General features: G+C 48.5%; 1 protein-coding gene across 2 annotated transcripts in view; it reads right to left on the bottom strand.

Annotated features, from left to right (window-relative positions):
• GlcT (ceramide glucosyltransferase) overlaps positions 1 to 2,330 on the bottom strand; it is a 50,615-nt gene extending 48,285 nt beyond the window's left edge. Inside the window, exon 1 of one of the 2 annotated variants that reach the window (XM_084576156.1) lies at positions 2,081 to 2,330. In XM_084576156.1, coding sequence (XP_084432282.1) covers positions 2,081 to 2,178 — 98 coding nt within the window. In that variant the 5' untranslated portion in view covers positions 2,179 to 2,330. Of the gene's footprint in view, positions 1 to 1,503; positions 1,992 to 2,080 lie in introns of those variants that run through there. The other variant, XM_084576155.1, reaches the window with a different exon arrangement.
• Between the last annotated feature and the right edge of the window lie 18,023 nt (positions 2,331 to 20,353).

Raw genomic sequence — 20,353 nt, 5'->3', positions numbered from 1 at the left:
CTATAGATCATGCACCATGATACACTCATGCAATAAAGAGAAAGGCAAAAAGTATTAACTTCCTTTTTAAATAAAAAAAATTATATTCTTGCATTTTAGCAATTCGCTAGGCAGACTCAATAGCATTGCTGACAACATTCTTGTTTTGCTGCTTCAAATGCACTTATATTTTTCTTGCTGCACTGTATATTTCATACTTTATGCTCTCCCATTCCCCTACGCAATGCCTTTGTGCCCTGAGGGTCTCAAAAATAAACAAACCAAGCATTTATTAAGCGTGCAGCTCCCTACTATGAAAGCCACGATGACAACCTTTCCCTGCTCTGTCAAGCTGTAGTTATGTGGCCTTTGATACCATGTGCTGTCAATATAATGCAACACAATGAATATTACGCTTATCCCTTCGCACTATTCACAAAGCCTTCATGAAGCATGTGCAAAGTATGAAACACAAAGTTGAAAGCACGCTAGCACCACTACAAAATGCTCAATTTATGCCACCAACTTCACTTCTGAGAAATCTATCACAGTGATCAATGATGAAAAACCTTAATTTGAGACTAGTTGCCTGCAAGGAGGAGAGGAATGCAATTTTCAATTTTTTAACCTAACTTAAACCATTTCTGGCCTTTGCTTGAGGACTAAGAGTGCATGTCTGGAAAGATCACGAATATGCTATTGGACAGAGGCAGCATATACCAAGGGCCCTGTTCCAAAAAGTTAAGGTACTGGAACTTTGTGCTCCGACTGCGCGGATCGAACCATCGAAAACTGGGCTGGAAAGAGGCGGCGAATTGTAATGCAAGCCAAACCCCGGATTATCCCATTGTTTTGACGAAAACGAGTGCCGGCAGCGGTTGCAAGAACATCCAGCAGCACGCGCCTAGCCGTACGGACGAACGCGCGTGGTAGGCACGCATATTCAGAGCGCGGAAAACATTTTCGTGCGTCACAACTGCATTCCCAGCATTTCGCCACGTTGCGACACGGACCCAGGTGCGGAACTTGCGAATGCGCTTGCAATATGCGACTTCACCGTGCCGTCCAGAGCGGAAAATCTCGAGATCGTCCTCGTGACGACAGTGTCGCGCCGGCGAAATCAAGGCGGACTCGCGCCCTCGCAGGCTAGCGGCCTACGACCTCGAATCGCGGGCAGGAAAAAACCAAACGTGCAGACTAGGAGAAACCGCCACCACAAAGGCGCGCAACGATCGGGACGACTGCTGCGCTAGTAATCCCGTTACCCGGGCACGGGTTTCGTGGCACAGACCGAGCGTTGCTGCGGAAAGCTCTCAGAGTCTAATTGGACAAACAAGGTTGAAGGCCCTGTTTGAACTCGTAAGGAAAACGATGAAAAACGCGGAATTCAGGCGACTCACGAAACGCATCGCTCTGCAGCTAACAGGCGGAAGAACGACATTTGGACTCGCGACTCGTTCGTAAGCGAGTCAACACCGACTGACTGATAGGACGCAGCGGAGCCGTTCCGGCCCGATGACTCACGGCGAGCACTGTCCCCAACGTGCAGTCTGACGGGATGCCTGCGACACACCACAGCACTGGTCACACACCGCACTTCACATGGGGCGGGCAGCCGACGATCGCCACTCGGTGCGGTAATCGTCGCTGAAGGGCGCGTACCGAGGAAAACAAGGCAGGCCCTCGTCCAAGGAAAAAAAAATACCGAGCACGACGCCCTTTCTGCCGACGCCCGTTGCAAGGCGTCGAGAAAGAACAAAAACCACGCCCATCCAACGCGCCGGCGAGCGCGGCGGGCAAGCTGCGGCTGCCAAATCACGGCGACAATCTGCGGGTATTTGTCGGTGGCGCGACTGGGAGCATCGGGACGTATCTTCAGCGGCTGGGCCGACGACGCCGATTCAGCCTGTCGCCGAGATGCCCACTTTCACCCTCGCGTGCGCGGTTGGCCCACAAACTTCGCTCGAGGAATCCTCCGTCCCAGAGGGTACCGCACGTCGCAGGGAGCTCCGGCAGCAGTTTGTCCGGCGCCGGAAAGCCAAGGAAGGCTGCCTGGGCAGAACGACGGTTCGCGCGCTCGGCGGGCTGCGCAGGGACTCACCCGTTGAAGATGGCCAATAAGTGAAGCAACCAGACGAACCACCAGCCGGCGAAGAAGACGATGGCAAACCCGTAGAGCGTGTAAAACAGGAGAGCCATCTTTGAGACGCCGCCGCGGGCAGCAGCTCGGCGGCGGGTGGCGTCAGCGCCGCCGCTCCGTGACGTCGTCGTTGGCGAGGGGTGTTCCGCCACAAGTCTCCTCACGTCACTTCCGTCGCGCGTCGTCGAGGGAGAGAGTATGCCGATGTTGGGCCGCTCGCAGCAGACGACGGCATAGCGCCGACGCGCGTCGCGGCGCGGCCTCCGTTTTATGGACAGCAGGAGCGCCGAGATAAAGGCGGCGTCCAATGGGCAGTACGCGCGGTGCAGCCTCCTAGCTGCGTTGCGGCGCATCGTCTCTGCTCGCCTCACCGGGGTGCATCGCCCATGAAGGTGTTTTCCTTGGTGCCCGCGCGCCGGTCGCTCGTCGACTGCTGAGCGAGCTCAGAGCACCGCTTCGATTTCGACCTTGATGTCCCACAGCGGCAGAGCGTCGGCAGCCGTGTCGCCAGCTTTTCATGCTTCGCGAGGTCGGGTCAGCGATGGCTGCGTCGCTGGCATGATCGAACGCCCTCTTTGGGCTAATGCTCTCGGCCAAGGAAGACGACGATAGTGCTGAATTGGTTCCTCGGGCTGAGTAAATGGGGCGCGAGGGATCGCTCAAATGGGTCTGTATACCCGCCCTTGGGCTTAAAAAGGGGTAGGAGTAGTCCACCCATATCAGGACTACTCAGTTGTTACCGTGCCTCCAAAAGGCCTGCGAATGGTGCACTGAAATGCACTGTCGAAGCACCGGAACAAGCACGGGCCGTTCAGTCGTGAAGCAACTTAGATCTCCTTTTTCATATGGCATACCTGCTCTTCTAAAAAGGCCAACTTAATGCATAATGCACGCATCGACGGTCATGAGGCAAACAGGGATCTCGCGTTATCTCTTCAGCCCGTACCGCCAGCTGGCAACCGTTCCACACCGCAGTGGCCAAGATTAGTTTTGAAATGCGTTCATGGACTCTGGGAGCGGACCGTTGGGTTCATCGAGTACAGCGTAGCCTTTTCTACTGCGGAGTATGCACGAGCTGGATAAGGAGGTTACGTGAACTGGGTGCAAAGTATCGGGTACAACCATGGTACAACTGCCAACAGTCTCTGATGGGGACGCTTTTATCTGATGCGAATAGTTAGTTCTTAGTGCTTTGTTATTTTCTTCGTTTTTTATTATTTTTTGTTTCTGCTGTGATCACTTTCTTGCGTTTCATTTGTTACATTTGTTGTTTCCGCACTTTTTTTCTGTATTTCCTTGACTGCTTGGAATACTGTATGTTGCTAAATTTTAAACTACGTTGTTGTGCCGCCTAACGAAAAAAAAAGCTTTTTTTTTTTTTTTGCGTTCTTTGCTTGCCCACTCCCCTCTGTAATGCCTCGGCGCTTGAGGGTATCGAAAATAAATAAAAATAAACACCAAAGACACCTGCTAGACTACTGCGAAGGTGCGTGAGCACGTGGCAACGGCGGAAGCCAGGCAGTGGCGAACTGTGCAGCGGCCAAGCCGGCTCTCAGTGTGTACTCCACAACGCTACTCCATGCACTAGAGCGACATCACTCAGGAGCAGTTCTACGACAACTCCCTGGGGAGCGCCCTGCTTTTTGAGGCCCGTGCGGGGGTGCTGCGCACGAAGAAATGGCACGTGCGGATCGAGGGCAAGGACAACGCTGATGCCTTGTGTGCGGCCGGGAGACAGAGACGATCGAACACATATAGTGATGACCTGCCAAGTGCTCATGCCATGCTAGCCTAGTGGGTCGACCTTGCCGCAGGTGCTGGGGTTCGCGTCTGTACAGCTGCAAGGAGACGCTGCGGTGGATAGTGATGTGACACAGCGGGATGAGAGGGCTGTGGCTTTGGAGACAACTAAACGACGCCTTGAGAACTGGATAAGGCTGACTAGATAGATAGTGGTGGTGTTTGCGCCACGGCAAGATAGATAGATAGATAGATAGATAGATAGATAGATAGATAGATAGATAGATAGATAGATAGATAGATAGATAGATAGATAGATAGATAGATAGATAGATAGATAGATAGATAGATAGATAGATAGATAGATAGATAGATAGATAGATAGATAGATAGATAGATAGATAGATAGATAGATAGATAGATAGATAGATAGATAGATGATAGATAGATAGATAGATAGATAGATAGATAGATAGATAGATAGATAGATAGATAGATAGATAGATAGATAGATAGATAGATAGATAGATAGATAGATAGATAGATAGATAGATAGATAGATAGATAGATAGATAGATAGATAGATAGTCTCTCCAGGGACGTGAGCCGTCAGCGTCACGATCGAGTTGAAAAACTTTATTTCGAACCCGACCTCGGCGGCTGCGTTTCGATGGAGGCGAAACGAAGTGGCGTCCGTGTGCTGTGCGATGTCAGCGCACGTTAAAGATCCCCAGGTGGTCGAAATTACTCCGTAGCCCTTCACTAAGGCTCCCCCTTTCTCTCTTTCCACTTTCACTCCCACCTTCCTCCCTTCCCTTACGGCGCGTTTCAGGTGTCCACAGAGCAAGTGTGACAGATACTGCGCCTTTCCCTTCCTGTGAACCAACCAACCATCTTCGCTCACCCGCTTCTCCCTTTCGGGACTCAAGAGCATACCGAGCGAATGAGTGGGCGGCGCGAACGAGGTGCAATAACGCTATCGCGTTCCACTCTTGAAGGCGAAGCTTAAGCGTCCTCCATTTTTTTCCGTGCGCGCTCTTATCGCAGCGCCTCTGTACTTCTGGCCATCCAAAGCTTCTACTATCTGTATGTGATTATTTTGTTGAACAAGTATGTAAACTAGAAGAAATTTTGAAGCAGCAAGACACTGCGGAGGAGGTCTTGAGTCTGATGGGCGAACTTGTGGTAATGAAAGTCCATTAGACACGGTTGTCAGCCAAGGAGCATGGCAACCACGATCTTTTACTGATGTATTTGTACCAATTCATGCAATAAAGAAAAAAAAAAAAAGAAGCGGTGGCCTTGTGGTAGAGCATGTTCTCGCAATCGGGAGGTACCGGGTTCGATCCCTGGTGCCGCCGGTTACCCACCGGTTTTTCAATGGGTGCAAGCTTTCCCCGGCCTGGTGCTCGGCTCTTCTTGGGTGAAATGTTTGGGAAAAGGTGTCAAGGCCTAAATAGTTGCGCCGAGGTGGCAGTGACCCGTTCCGCCATCGGACAACAATAAGGCCGCCTCGCGCGGCAAAAAGCCCATTATGTGGCCTTTTTCTTTTTTAGGATCGACTGCTGCAGCTGAGGCTCAAAGGGAGCACTTCAGGTGAGGCTCAAAGCAAGTACCTTTGCAGGCTGCGAGGTTCGAAACTGGGTTTGGGCCCACTGCGGAGAAGGGGCGCGCAGCGGGGTTTACGGAGCTTCTCCCATACGCACACCCCTAGAAAAGCCGAGCGCCAGGCCGGGGGACGCTTGTACCCATTTTTACCGGTAGGTGTCCGGCGGTGGGTTTCGAACTAACCACCTCCCGCAGCCGAGACGGGCGCTCTAACCACTGTCCTGACTACTTTGGCTATGTAGACATCAGTATAGAACTCCTCGGCTACTTTGACTATCTTGTCCATATTCGTGATGACGTTGCCAGCCTTGTCCCTTAGTGTATACATCTGATTTTTACCTATACCCAATTCATTTTGCACCGCTTTAAGGCTTCCTCCGTTCTTACAGCATGCTCAATTTTCTCCATGCTATACTTCATTATATCAGCCACTTCGTGCTTATTGATTAGATATTATCATCATCATCATTAGCCTGACTATATACCCACTCCCATATTTCTCCAATTAACATGGTTCTGTTGCTTTGATATCTGCCAATTCATGTGGTCGGTTGTATTGGGAGTTTTTATACTCTGGTGTTTCTTAAATCGTTATTCTCCTTAGACAGCTTACCGCTATCCTCTCTATCTTACCACCTACTTCTACAGCGCGCTCAGTAATAATATCGATTTCAGTGCGCGTCAGTGCACGTTAAAGATCCCCAGGTGGTCGATGTTTCTCCGGAGCCCTCCACTACGAAACCCCTTCTCTCTTTTCGCTTTCGCTACCAACTTCCTCCCTTCCCTTACGGCCCCGTTCAGGTGTCCACAGAACAAGTGGGACAGATACTGCGCCTTTCCTTTCCTGTGAACCAAAAATGAACAGGCGTTCATTTTTGGTTCACAGGAAATGATATAGATATATCAAAAAATGATATCAAGAAACCCATCAACGAATTAGCGGTGAGGGGGAGGGCAGAAGAGTTCAGGATCTCGCTACAGAATAGGTTTTCAGCTCTAACTGAGGATGGCGACATTACCCTAGAGGCAAGGAACAATAATTTCAGAGATATCATTACTGAGTGCTCTGTAGAAGTAGGCGGTAGGATAGTTAGCGATGATACCGGTAAGCTGTATAAGGAGACGAATGATTTGATTAAGAAACGCCAGAGTATGAAAGCTTCCAATCCAACAGACCAGATCGAATTGGCCGAGATATCGAAGCTAATCAATAAGCGCAAGGTGGCCGATATTAGGAAGTATAACATGGAGAAAATTGAGCATGCTGTAAAGAACGGGGGAAGCCTTAAAGCGGTAAAGAAGAAATTGGGCATAGGCAAAAACCAGATGTATGCGATAAGGGACAAGGCGGGCAACGTCATCACTAATATGGAAAAGATAGTCAAAGTAGCCGAGGAGTTCTATACAGATCTCTACAGTAGCCAAAGTAGTCAGGACCGTAATGAGATTGGCGGTAGGGAAAAACAGTCAGACGTTCCACCAGTGACGAAGGACGAGGTCAAGAAAGCACTAGAAACTATGAAAAGGGGGAAATCAGCTGGAGAGGATCAGATAACTACAGATTTGCTGAAGGACGGGGGGGGGGGGGGGGGGGGATATCGTGCTAGAAAACCTGGCCACCCTGTATACGCAGTGCCTGGTGTCATCGACGGTACCGGAACCATGGAAGAATGCAAACATTATCCTCATTCACAAGAAAGGGGACTCTAAGGACCTTAAAAATTACAGACCAATCAGCTTACTGTCTGTTACGTATAAGGTATTTACTAAGGTAATCGCTAATAGAATCAGGACAACCTTAGACTGCAGTCAAGCAAAGGATCAAGCAGGGTTTCGGAAACGGTACTCTACTATCGATCATATCCATACCATCAATCAGGTGATAGAAAAATGCTCGGAATATAACCAGCCCTTATACATAGCATTCATTGATTACGAAAAAGCATTTGACTCAGTTGAAACCTCGGCGGTGATGCAGGCATTGCGAAATCAGGGGGTAGACGAGCCATACGTGAAAGTGCTGGAAGATATATATAGCGGCTGCACAGCAACCATAGTTCTGTATAAAGAAAGTAACAAAATTCCCATAAAGAGAGGTGTTAGGCAAGGAGACACAATCTCCCCAGTACTATTCACAGCTTGTTTAGAGGAAGTATTCAGAGACTTGGAATGGGAGCAGTTAGGGATAAAGGTAGATGGAGAATACCTCAGTAATCTGCGATTTGCTGATGACATTGCCTTGCTAAGCAACTCGGGGGATGAATAATAACTTTCTATCTCCTGCATCCCATTCCCCCTTTCTCAACTTATGCCTTGTGGCAAACGCTTCGAAAAAAAAAAAAAACTGCAAATAATGATTGATGACCTAGACAGGAAAAGTAGAAAGGTAGGCTTGAAAATCAATATGCAGAAGACTAAGGTAATGTTCAACAGCCTCGGGAAGGAACAGCAGTTTACATTAGGTAGCGAAATACTGGAAGTAGTAGGCGAATATGTCTACTTAGGACAGGTAGTAACCGCAGACCCGGACCACGAAAAGGAAATAACAAGAAGAATAAGATTGGGATGGAGCGCATTTGGCAAGCACTCGCAGATTATGACTAGCTGCTTACCGGTATCGCTCAAGAGGAAAGTATACAACAGTTGCATCTTGCCTGTACTCACCTATGGGGCTGAAACGTGGAGGCTGACCAAGAGAGTTCTACTTAAGTTGAGGACAACCCAGAGGGCTATGGAACGAAAAATGGTAGGGGTAACATTAAGAGATAGAAAGCGTGCAGAGTGGGTCAGAGAAATAACTCAAGTTACCGACATTCTAGTAGAAATTAAGAAGAAGAAATGGACATGGGCAGGACATGTAGTGCGAAGAGAGGATAATCGATGGTCGCTGAGGGTAACAAACTGGATTCCAAGGGAAGGAAAGCGTGGCAGGGGGCGGCAGAAAGTTAGGTGGGCGGATGAGATTAAGAAGTTCGCAGGGGTCAAGTGGATGCAGCTAGCACAGAACCGGGTTAAGTGGAGAAATATGGGAGAGGCCTTCGCCCTGCAGTGGGTATAATCAGGCTGATGATATATATATATATATATATATATATATATATATATCCATTATATGTCATATATATGTATATATGTCATATATATGCCCATGTCCATTTCTTCTTCTTAATTTCTACTAGAATGTCGGTAACTTGAGTTATTTCTCTGGCCCACTCTGCACGCTTTATATCTCTTAATGTTACCCCTACCATTTTTCGTTCCATAGCCCTCTGGGTTGTCCTCAACTTAAGTAGAACTCTCTTGGTCAGCCTCCACGTTTCAGCCCCATAGGTGAGTACAGGCAAGATGCAACTGTTGTATACTTTCCTCTTGAGCGATACCGGTAAGCAGCTAGTCATAATCTGCGAGTGCTTGCCAAATGCGCTCCATCCCAATCTTATTCTTCTTGTTATTTCCTTTTCATGGTCCGGATCTGCGGTTACTACCTGCCCTAAATAGACATATTCGCCAACTACTTCGCTACCTAACGTAAACTGCTGTTCCTTCCCTAGGCTATTGAACATTACCATAGTATTCTGCATATTGATCTGGTAAGATAGTCAACGCAGACGATAACCCAGCGGCAGCCCTCTACAGTCTTTGGAAAAGGACCGAGGAGGTCAATTCCAATCTTTTCAAAAGGTGAGGTAGGTGGCTTGACGGGTTTTTAAAATCCGGCCAGCGTGGTGGTGCGTGCCTTAAGCCGTTGGCATTGTTCACATTTCGCAGCGTATTGCTTTGTTGTCCTAAATTTGTGGCCAATAGAAACGCTGGCGAATTCGGTGCAGGGTACGACAGAAGCCTAGATGTCCAGAGGTAATGCCATCGTCATGGCATGCAAAAGTTGTGCACGGAGACTTTTTGGGACGACCAAATGAGGGCAGCACCGTCAACTAAGTAGTTCTTGAAAAAAAAAAAAAAAACACCGTCTTCGATAGTACACTGCGTTGACTCTGCTTTTCCTTCTGCCTCTTGTATAAGAGGATGTCGTGACCGGTCGTTGCGTTGTTCTCGCCTAAAGGCCGCCATACTAGGAAACGTCGACGCGATTGAGGCTAAACAGCCGTCGAAGCCGTCTTCATCGTTAATGGAAGTCGGCAATGGATGCCGTGACAATCAGTCAGCATCACTGTGATATCGTCCACTCTTGTACGCGACACCAAAGTTGTATTCTTGTAGGCGTACTGCCCAGCGCGCCAGACGACCAGATATATCGCGAAGTCCGATGAGCCAGCATAGCGAATGGTGGTCGATAAATATGGTGAAGTAGCGTCCATATATATATAGGTATGGTCGGAACTTGTGCGCAGCGAACACAACTGCGAGGCACTCTAATTCGGTAACTGTGTAGTTCCATTCACATTTTGTCAACATGCGGCTGGCATATGCAACAACGTGCTTTTCCCCACAACGCAGCTGCACAAGCACCGCCCCAAGACTGACGCCACTGGCGTCAGTGTGAACTTCCGTCACAGTAGAAGGGTCGAAGTGGCGCAGCAGTGGTGCTGAAGTTAGAGAAGACTTGAGCAGATTGAAAGAAGATTTGCGCTCTGGAGTCTACACAAATTGCGAATCCTTGTGCAGTAGAGAAGTAAGGGGGTGGGCAAGTTGCGCAAAACCAGCAATGAAGCGACGAAAATAAGAAGAGAGGCCAAAAAAGCTCCGAAGACTTTTCAGGGTGCGTAGAGTTTCGAAGTCGCGTACTGCAGCAATCTTCTGCGGATCCGGCCTGATACCATCCTCGTTGACGAGGAACCCAAGAACTAAAGTTTGTCGCTCTCCAAAATGGCACTTCTTCGAATTCAAAATGAGGCCCGCTTTGCCAATGCATTCAAGAACATTATGGAGCCTCTCATTGTGCTCTTGGAAGGTCTTTTCAAAAATGATAACATCATCAAGGTAACACATGCATATTTCCCATTTTAAGCCACGAAGGATAGTGTCCATAAATCGCTCGAACGTTGCGGGAGCGTTGCATAATCCAAACGGCATTACATTAAATTCGTGTAAACCATCTGGTGGTATAAAAGCAGCCTTCTCACGGTCGGATGGATGTAGAAGAGGTTGCCAATAGCCAGATCGCAAATCAACAGAGGAGAATATAACGCCTAATGCATACAATCGACAGCGTCATAAATGCGAGGTAACGGGTATACGTCTTTTTTTGTTACCGCATTCAAACGACGGTAGTATACACAAAATCGCCAAGAATTCTTTTTTTCGCTCTAGGATCACAGGTGCGGTTCACGGACTGGATGATTCTCGGATGATTCCTTTGTGCAGCATTTCGTCCACCTGTTCTTGAATTATCTTGCGCTCTGCCGGGGAGACTCTAAGGTTTTTGGCGAATAGGGGGTGCGTTTCCTGTCTTAATTTTGTACTGTAGCTGACAAGCTGGGAAATGGCTACCCGATCCGTTTGATGCAAAGTCGAACACTTGGGCTTAAGTTGTCAAAATGTCTTCCAGATAGATAGATAGATGGATTTATTGAAAGGAAAAGGCAGAGAGGTTGGCCGGAAAAATTCAAATCTGGCCTGCTACTCTGCACTGGGGAAGGGGAAGGAGAGAAGAAAGAAGATCGTGATGGGTGACTATGTGGGAGAAGGAATATGAAATACATATCTACAAGCACAGTGGCTTGCCTTACAAGCGCGAATCAAGTCCGCTGGCGCATAAAAAACGGCAAAGATCACGCACTGCCTGGACACCCCTCCCCTTGTCCTGCCAACCGCCCAGCAGCAGTTCCTCCGACAGAGGCCTCTTGTCCAAACGCTTCAAGGAAGCGGCTATCCCACTTCTTTCGCACGCATATACGCTGAGCACACCAATAATATATGGTCCACAGTCTCTGGGATGCCACAAGTTGAACATTCCGGCGAGTCCACCTGCCCCATTAAATGTAAGTACTTGGGCGTGAAAGCCACATTAAACGAAGTCTATGTAGCAAGCATGCCTGATGGCGCGGAATATCACGCGGAACATAAAATATTAATGTTTGATCTAGCCTTCTTAGACGAATGTGTCGGGCGTCTGGCTGAGCCCAGTAAGCTGCTGTAGCATTCTTCATACAACTCGTAAGAAGACAAGTTGTATCCGCTTTCGAAAAAGGCACGTCTGTTTGGAGGCCATTGATGAGTGCGCTTTTCGCTTGATCATCGGCCTGTTCTTTCCCATGGAGCCCGCAGTGGGCAGGGATCCACTGAAACATTATCCTGTGGCCTTGCGGCTGGGCAGATGTGAGGAGCTCCATAATGTTTAGTGCCAGGGACTGGTAGACAGTGTGGCGAAAGAAGTTTACCAAAATTTGCAATGCTGTCTTTGAGTCCGTGAATATACACCATTTTTGAGGTGGTTCCCCACATATGTAGCGAATAGATTCCCGAATGGCTACAAGTTCAGCAGCGGTTGATGTAGAAGCATGTTCCAAAATGAAATGCAGAGTCGTTTTCTGAGTTGATATGACCACAGCTGCAGCGGATGTCCGTGCTGACACAGATCCATCGGTGTATACGTGAATATAATTAGGATATTCTGACCAAATGTGCGCCAGAGTGAGTTGTTTGAGTCCACTAATTGGCACAATTGATTTCTTTAGTATTCCGGGAACATGAAGGTGCACCAAATTTGGTTTATCCATCGTCCATGGTAGTTAAGCGGGACAATATAGGAGGGCATATCCTGTCGGTACTTGCGACTGATGGCAGCTGAGTGCACTTGTAAAACTGCAGTCCGGCCGCTCATTAACAATCTTGCTGAGTGGATGAAAACGGTGTCTTGTAAGTGCTCGCAACTATACACGAAGTGGTTCGTGCGACAAGTATATGGATATTGGGCGAGCATGTGCCTCTTCAATTGCGCCCTTGTTAGAGGTGCATCTGGGCAGTCCAAGGCACATTTTCAGTGCCTGCGCTTGCACGCTGTCTAAAGCCCGCGAGCAGGAAATGCTCATACTAGAGAGCACTGGGAGACTGTACCGGATGTAGCCAACAAACAGTCTCGTAAAGTCGTATTAAGGAGCGCTCACTTGGACCCCATTTGATGCCAGCTATGAAACGAAGTACACGGCAAAAATTAATTAGCTTTTTCTTCACCATAGTAATATGTTTCGACCAAGATAGTAAGTGGTCAATAATTACTCCCAAGAATCAGCGCCTGGAGACGTATGGTATTGCGACTCCATGAAGAGTAATCGGATAGCGGCTGACACATTTTCCCGTAAATGCTATCACTGCACAATTTTCTGCCGCTAAAAATAAACCTTGACGCCGTAAGTACATCGATGTCGATGACACAGCTTGTTGCAATCTCGCACGTAGTTGTGGGCGTGTCGAACCAGAGGCCCAGATGCAGATGTCGTCAGCATATGCACTTATGTGGATGTTAGTTGGCAGTTCACTCACCATGCCAATTGGCGCAACGTTAAATAAAGTTGGGCTGAGGACTCCTCCCTGTGGAACTCCACGACCGACCTGAAAGCTGGTAGTATCTCCTTCAGGCGTAGTCACGTAAACAGTGCGGCCATTGAGATAGCTTACAATCCACAAGTACAGCCGGCCACCAACTCCCACATCGTCAAGTTCATCAAGAATAGCATCATGGAGGACGTTGTCGTAAGCTCCCTTTATATATAAAAAGACAGCAGCAACTAGTAGACGGTGACGCCTTTCGTGTTCTACGATCGCCACAAGGTCGATGACGCTGTCCATGGAAGAGCGTTCCCGGCGAAATCCAGTCATCATATTCGGATAAAGATCATTACTCTCTAGAACCCATTCAAGTCTTGCCAGCACCATTCGCTCCATAACTTTTCCAACACAGCTTGTTAGGGCAACTGGCCGGTATGAGGTAAGTTCGAGAGGGGGCTTTCCAGGCTTCAAAAAGCAACCAGGCGGCTAATCTTCCAGTGTTCAGGAACAGTACTAGAAGCCCATATATTATTGATCTTCTTCTTGATCTATATTAATGACCTGCCGAATAACATCTCGTCTTGTACACGCATATTTGCTGATGACTGCATCATCTATCGTGCATTAAAGGACACTGAAGACCACATTTTACTTCAACATGATCTGAACCGCGTTAACGACTGATGTAAAACGTGGCTGATGACCTTGAACACTTCCAAATGTAACATAATTTCTTTCTCACTAAAATCAGCGAATTCGAATTTTTTCTACCACATTAATAACGTTACATTGACTCGGACTACGCGGTACAAATACCTAGGTGTCCACCTCACTCCAAATCTTTGTTGGGCAGATCATATAGCAACCATTTCTGCTCATGCTTCCAGGATTAGGATTAGGATTTCCTCGCCGCAACCTACAAAACACTACATCTCATGTTCGTAGATTAGCCTACATAACGTTTGTTCGTCCGCTCCTAGAGTACGCTTCCTCTATCTGGTCACCTCATCAGCAATATTTACTAGAGAAGTTGGAAGCAATACAAAACAGGGCTTGTCATTTCATCTCGCGTAATTATAATTTCCATTTCTGCGTAACCCAGCTCAAGCTTGAACTTTCACTTCATCCGTTAAATGTCCGTCGTGATATCGCCCTTCTATCTCTTTTTCATAAATACGCCAATTGCACTCAGTCATCCCTAAGTCATCTACAACGTCCCTCCTACCTATCGCATAGATTGCATAACGACTACAGCTATGCTCGCATTTACGGCAGTTCTAACGCTTTTAACTTCTCATCACTCCCGCGCGCCATCCGTCTGTGGAATGATCTTCCGAATAGCATCGCATTGCTCCACAATCACGAAGCGTTTCGCGAAGATATGCTGAAGCACTTCATTGATAACGCTTAGCATATCATGTATGTTCCCGTCATTTATGTAACTATTCCTTGAAGGGGCTTTTTTGATGCGCAGTAGTTCTGTGGCATAGTTCAATCTACATTTTTTTTTTTTTTTGCATCTTCTCGCTTGCCTTATATTATTTGTGCTTAGTAGTTCTTATAACTCCGTCTGCATTGCAATATATTGTTTATAGATTTGTATAATTACCACTGTTTTCCTGTACTTGCGATTGTGATTTTGTTTTTTACCCACTTTGCGGATATCTTTGTTGGTTGGTTGGTTTGTGGGGTTTAACGTCCCAAAGCAACTCAGGCTATGAGAGACGCCGTAGTGGAGGACTCCGGAAATTTCGACCACCTGGGGTTCTTTAACGTGCACTGACATCGCACAGCACACGGACGCTTTTGCTTTTCGCCTCCATCGAAAAGCGGCCGCCGAGGCCGGGATTCGATCCCGCATCCTTGGGAACAGTAGTCGAGCGCCGTAACCATTGCGCCACCCCGGCGGGGTGGATATCTTTGTATTTGTCCCCCTTACACAATGCCTCTCTGGAGGCCTGTAAGGTATATGTAAATAAATATATAAAAAAATAATTCAGCAGTGCAGTTCTTCCATCATTGCCTAGGTTTGATAAGGTTGAATAAGTAATCCCGCCAGGACCAGGTGCAGATGAATGCCGACAAGAAGCAAGAGCGGCGTCTAATTCAGCTATTGTAAAGGGCACATCGTAGTGATCATTCGGCGAAGGTGGCGCATAAACCTCTGAAATTGATAACTGTGCCTGGTTTGTGCCCACAACCATTTTACAAAAATCTTCAGCTACGTCAACTTCATTGCGGTGCTGATAGAGGGCCAGGGCACGAAAAGGGTGCCTTTCTTGCGGAGGTGTGCTCAAGCTTCTCGCAGCATGCCAGATACGCGACAGGGGCTTACGGGGATCTAGTGATGAGCAGAACTGCCTCCAACGTTATCGTCCTAACCTCTCCAGGTAGCGCAAACCCTTTCGTTTAGCTCGGCGAAAAAGTACGAGATCTTGCGCAGATTTCGTTCTTCTGTACTTCCTTTCATCCCGCCGACGGATCGCGCGAAGCCGCTCGAATTCCACGTCGATGCTGGACACTGACGCCGGCACACAAACATAGCGAGTGTTCTCATTGAGAGAGGAAGTAATGAGGTCCTCTATTTGAGATGGTGACTGGAGGACCATGCTGGAAGTCTCCACCGATGCCCTAAAGGCGGGGCAGTCTGTGTATTGCACACGTGGCGAAGTGGCAGGTGCGTACCACTTGATGCATACATACGTTGGTATGTGATCACTCCCATGTGTTTCCACATCACTACACCAAGAAACAGAGGGAAGGAGGCTTCTGGAAACAAACGCCACATCTAAGCAGCTGCTGTAGGTTGTTCCGCGTAGAAACGTCGGTGAGCCGTCGTTTATATTCACGAGATCTTGCGTATGCATAAAGTCTGCCAGATCTCTTCCTCGATTGCTCATTATGGCACTACCCCACTGAGGGTGGTGAGCATTAAAGTCCGCCACAATAATACGAGGAGCTGCACAACACTGGATTGTTGAAAATAGGTATGACTTGTCCAAGCCATCCCTCGGTGGAATATAAGCGCCAATTAGAGAACATACTTGTCCTTTCAGGGTTAATGTCAAACAAATGTAGTGATTCGTGTTGTGGGGCTGTAGAGCGTGGCGGACGTGCGCAATGTCTTGGCGTATACACACCAGCACTTTGCTTGTTTCGTCTGCTTCTCGAGACCTCAGCTGAACGTATCCAGAAAGGCGGAAAGTAGCCGGCATGTTGGGCTCACTGATCCCTATCACAGGAAAGCGGTACTTCTGTATCCGCTGTCTGAAGTCACTCAGCCGACCACGCAGCCTCGGGCATTCCATTGCATCATTACACTGCGGCGCAAGTGCATCGTCACAGAGCTGGCGCTAGTTTGTTGCGCCATTGTGAATTATTGCAATGCCGCCAAGAGCGGCTCAAATGCGTCCAGAAACTGAACAGCAAACTTTGCTGCTTGCGTGTTGGTGCTGGAGAGCAGCACCCGCATTGAACGAACAAGCTGCCAGCATTTCTTTCACCTGTTGGCTGTCGGGGCTGTCGGAATTTTCAGCACGTGTGGCAACCAAGCTGGGATGAGGCCTGGTGATGGCCTTTGATGGTAGAGCAGGCCACTCAGCATCAGAGGCGGCAGGTAATACAACAGCTTCTGTCTGATCCTTGGCCTGTGCACATTGTCTGTGACATTACAGCCAGAGTATTCTTGACGGGATTGGACTCAGTCTGTTGTGGCACCTGAGCTGACGTTAACTGTAAAGTTGTCTTATCCAGGCTAGGCTTTCCTTCCGATTCCTTGTGTCGGAGTCGGGAAGGGTGCTTGCGACGACGAATAGGCTCAGCCGCTTCTTGATAAGTCGAATTGTCTCGCACCATCTTCTTGAGTATACGTCTTTCGTTCCGAATTTTAGGACACTCCTTAGCCGTCGCTTCATGGGCACCCGAGCAGTTCGCACACTTGACAGTCTCCGTCTGGCATGTGTCATGACGGTGCATACCACCGCATCGACGGCAGGATACCTCGTTTCGACATACGGCACTCACATGTCCGAACTTGTTGCATTTGTGGCATTGAACAGGTCTCGGAACATACATCCGAACTGGATGTCTCACATAGCCCACTTTAACGTGGGATGGGAGGGATTCAGTTTCAAAGACTAGTTTAACGCACTTTGAGCGGCCGAAACGATGAACATCCACAATGCGCGCCGTAGATTTGATCAGCGTGCAGAGATCGCTTTCACTTATCTCGGGGTCAACGTCAGTGATTACACCTGCAGTAGACTTTTTTCCATGTGCAAGAAAGGAACGGACCGGCATTTGCCAAGCGCACCAATTCCTTTCAGCTTGTCCACTGTAGCCTGGAACTTGACATCCACGGTGAGGACATTCTTCCAGGGATTAATTCTGACCTCGTCAACTTCACCGGGAACCAGCTGATCGAAAAACTGGGTCACGTGCTGTCTGTTTTTAACATTCAGTTTGCTGCCGTTATTGGTATGAAGGCCACCGAAAAGATCCCTTGTTTTTCAGCATTCTTCATCGGTGTTTCACTCGTTATTGATGTACGGCGCAGCTTCCTTTTCAGGCGACGCGACTGTACAGGCGTGTAGCTGCTGTCAGAATCCATTTCAGTCACTGTGGAGCCATCCGCCGAGTCCGGAAGCTCCACGTCCGCAATGTTGAGGTGACCCGTCGAGTTTGCCGCAGCCTGTTTGACGGTGGCGGGTGGGCGCAGGGGTCGTGCGCCCGCCATCCCGAAGGATGACGAGATCACAAATAGTTCACAGCAATAAAAAATCCAGAAATGTGGAAGAGCGCTAGCGTCAGGCGTTCGAAAACCTCCACTTCTTCTTCCTAACACCCGATAAACCACATTCTTTCTGCAGGTGGTGAAGCTTTTCTTATGGGACACTGCGCAATGAAAACTATTACGAGCTACATTGTCGAGCCCCTTTCTGGCGCACAAGTCTCGTATCTTGTTTTTCGCTGTAAATACAACGTCAACGTCGTAATTGCCGCAAGTTTCTTGAGTCGCTGCGAAACGACATGGAGGTAAGGTATGGCAGCCACCTTCTTTCGCCGCGTCGCCACACCAACATCAACCTGCCCCGTTTTGCTCTTTCTCGAACGTGTTAAAACACGTTCTGACAGACGAGCGAGATGGACAGTTGGAAAGCCTGCCGCCAACAACTTCGAAATTTGTTGTGAAAATGCATCTTCAACACGATGATGGCAAGATTTACGTAATGCGGACTTGATGCATGCGACCGCCAACCCATGCTTTACCAACCTCGAGTGGTCCGATTCAAAGCTAAGCAGAGGCTTCCCAGCCTGGGGCTGTAGCTCCAACACTCGCGATTGTCTTTAAAGCACAGGTCCAAATCAAGAAACTGTATATGTTGATCTTTAGGAAACTGATACGTAGAAGACAGGCCCTGACCTTGCTCTTTGAACATTCGTAACACATCTTGCGCCAACCTATCAAAACCATCCTTATCCAAGAAAATTAGGTAGTCATCAACGTAGCGAAACGCTACTATACCGAAGGCATCCAAACCTGGTTTCAATGCGGTGTCAACTTAAGACAGAATAATGTCGCTGAGCACAATGCATACACCCAATGCATACCCCTGACTTCTGGATGTACATGCTGCCTTGCCAACAGATGAAAGTTGATAACAGCTCCAAGAAACTGGCAACCGATATACCGCACGCATTAAAAAAAGCCAATTCATCATTATCCACAGTGATGCAGTCTTGTAAACACCTTAGAAGTCCGACCTGGGGCAAATAATAATATAAGTCCTCCACATCAATGCTCACTGCAGAGCACCTACCCGGATTTCTGTCCATTAAAAACTCTAGCATCTTAGAAGAACTCGGATTCAAAGACGGGTCCTGAACTTTCAACATATTTAGATGCTTCTTTACAAATCCCGAAATCTCGTACTACGGGCAGACAGGCAGATGTCTAAATGTGCGCCTGACTGAGCACTCTAATTCTCTGGGAGGGAAGGCGAATTCTAATCTGGCGCTACATGTGCAATCCCGGGAGTGTAAATCGGAAGATGACCCGTCTCTTTGCACGCCTGATTTCAGTAATACGGGTGTAGTTTACAGCAATGGTAAACAAGTCTGTCGAGAGTTTGTTGAGGCATATTACATTTCTAAGGCTGAAAAAAAGTGTGTGGTTAAGGCATCGGTTGGCCTTCATTGCAAGGAATTCGCTCTATTAGAAAAGTCGTTCGTTAGGCCTTGATTTGAATTGACTTCGAATTTTCTTCTTCATCTTCTTCTCAATCTTCTCAATTTCTCGCCATTTCACCGGTTGGGTGTGCGCGAGCTTCTCGGAACGAGTCTTCGTTTTCTTTCGTTCAATAAACATTCAGTTGCTAGTCCAGCCTTGTCCTGTCCTCTTCTTCCCTGTGTCTCGTCTTTTGGCTGGTAAATATGAACCCTTACCAACTTGCCCAGTCGCCAACCTTGTCTGATTCCATGGCACGTGTTTGGGGTGCGGCCACTCCTCAGATAGACGGGTCGCAGAAACACAAGGTAAATAATATTTATCCGTGCATTTTGCAACTTGTATAAACGCGGTGCTGCCGCAGTCGCGCAGCGCGGTTAGAAAACGAAAAGTATCTCGCGTAAGATGAAACTTGGAAAGGGAGGTTGTGGTTTCTACATGGACATAGGCCACCAACCACCGCGGGTTCGAGCTTCGCGCGAGCCGAGGCCCCGATCAGCCGTCACCGCGCGCGCACTGAAACACTGCAGCGCGCACTCAACATCCACCGGGAGGAGAGCACTTCGCTGCAAGGACACAAACCTCCAAGTTCACAAAGGAGACGTTTATTGAAACGCCATTCTCCAGCGGCACACACACACACACACGCACACACATACACACGCACACACATACACATATTTACAAACGCACACACGCACACACATACACATATTTGCAAACGCACATATGCACACACATACACATATTTACAAACGCACATACACACACATACGCAGTCACCGTGTCAAGGGAGCGCGCGAGGAGCAAGGCTCCCCTGCGCGCACGAAGTGACACGGAGTGCGCGCCGCAAGCACGCAAGGGCGTGCTGTGATCTCTCTCTCGCAGTGACCAAAGGGTTCCTTTGAGAGATAGTGGGCAACCACCGCAAGGTACGCCTGTCGCGGATCGTTGGATCACGATCGACAGGCTCGAGTTGCGCTCTCAGGTACGACCCGGAGCAGACGAACTCGAGCGCACACTGGTCTGCGCGGACAAAGGCCGGCAGACAAGAACAGTTGCGTACGCACCTTGCGATGTCTCGGAGGGGTCTCTCTCTGAGCTCCGCTCGGACAGTCGCACGAGCGCGGCTGTCGAAGCGGTGCCGTGTTCCCGCCAAAAGGCGCCAATGAGAACAGCCACTGGGACGCCAGGGCGGAGCTGTGGCCCGAACG

The sequence above is a fragment of the Amblyomma maculatum genome, chromosome 8 (assembly GCF_055883805.1).
Source record: "Amblyomma maculatum isolate TAMU_Amacu chromosome 8, ASM5588380v1, whole genome shotgun sequence".
NCBI lineage: Eukaryota > Metazoa > Arthropoda > Arachnida > Ixodida > Ixodidae > Amblyomma > Amblyomma maculatum.
Note: the sequence above shows the minus strand (reverse complement) of the source record. Positions and strands in the feature narration are given on the sequence as shown.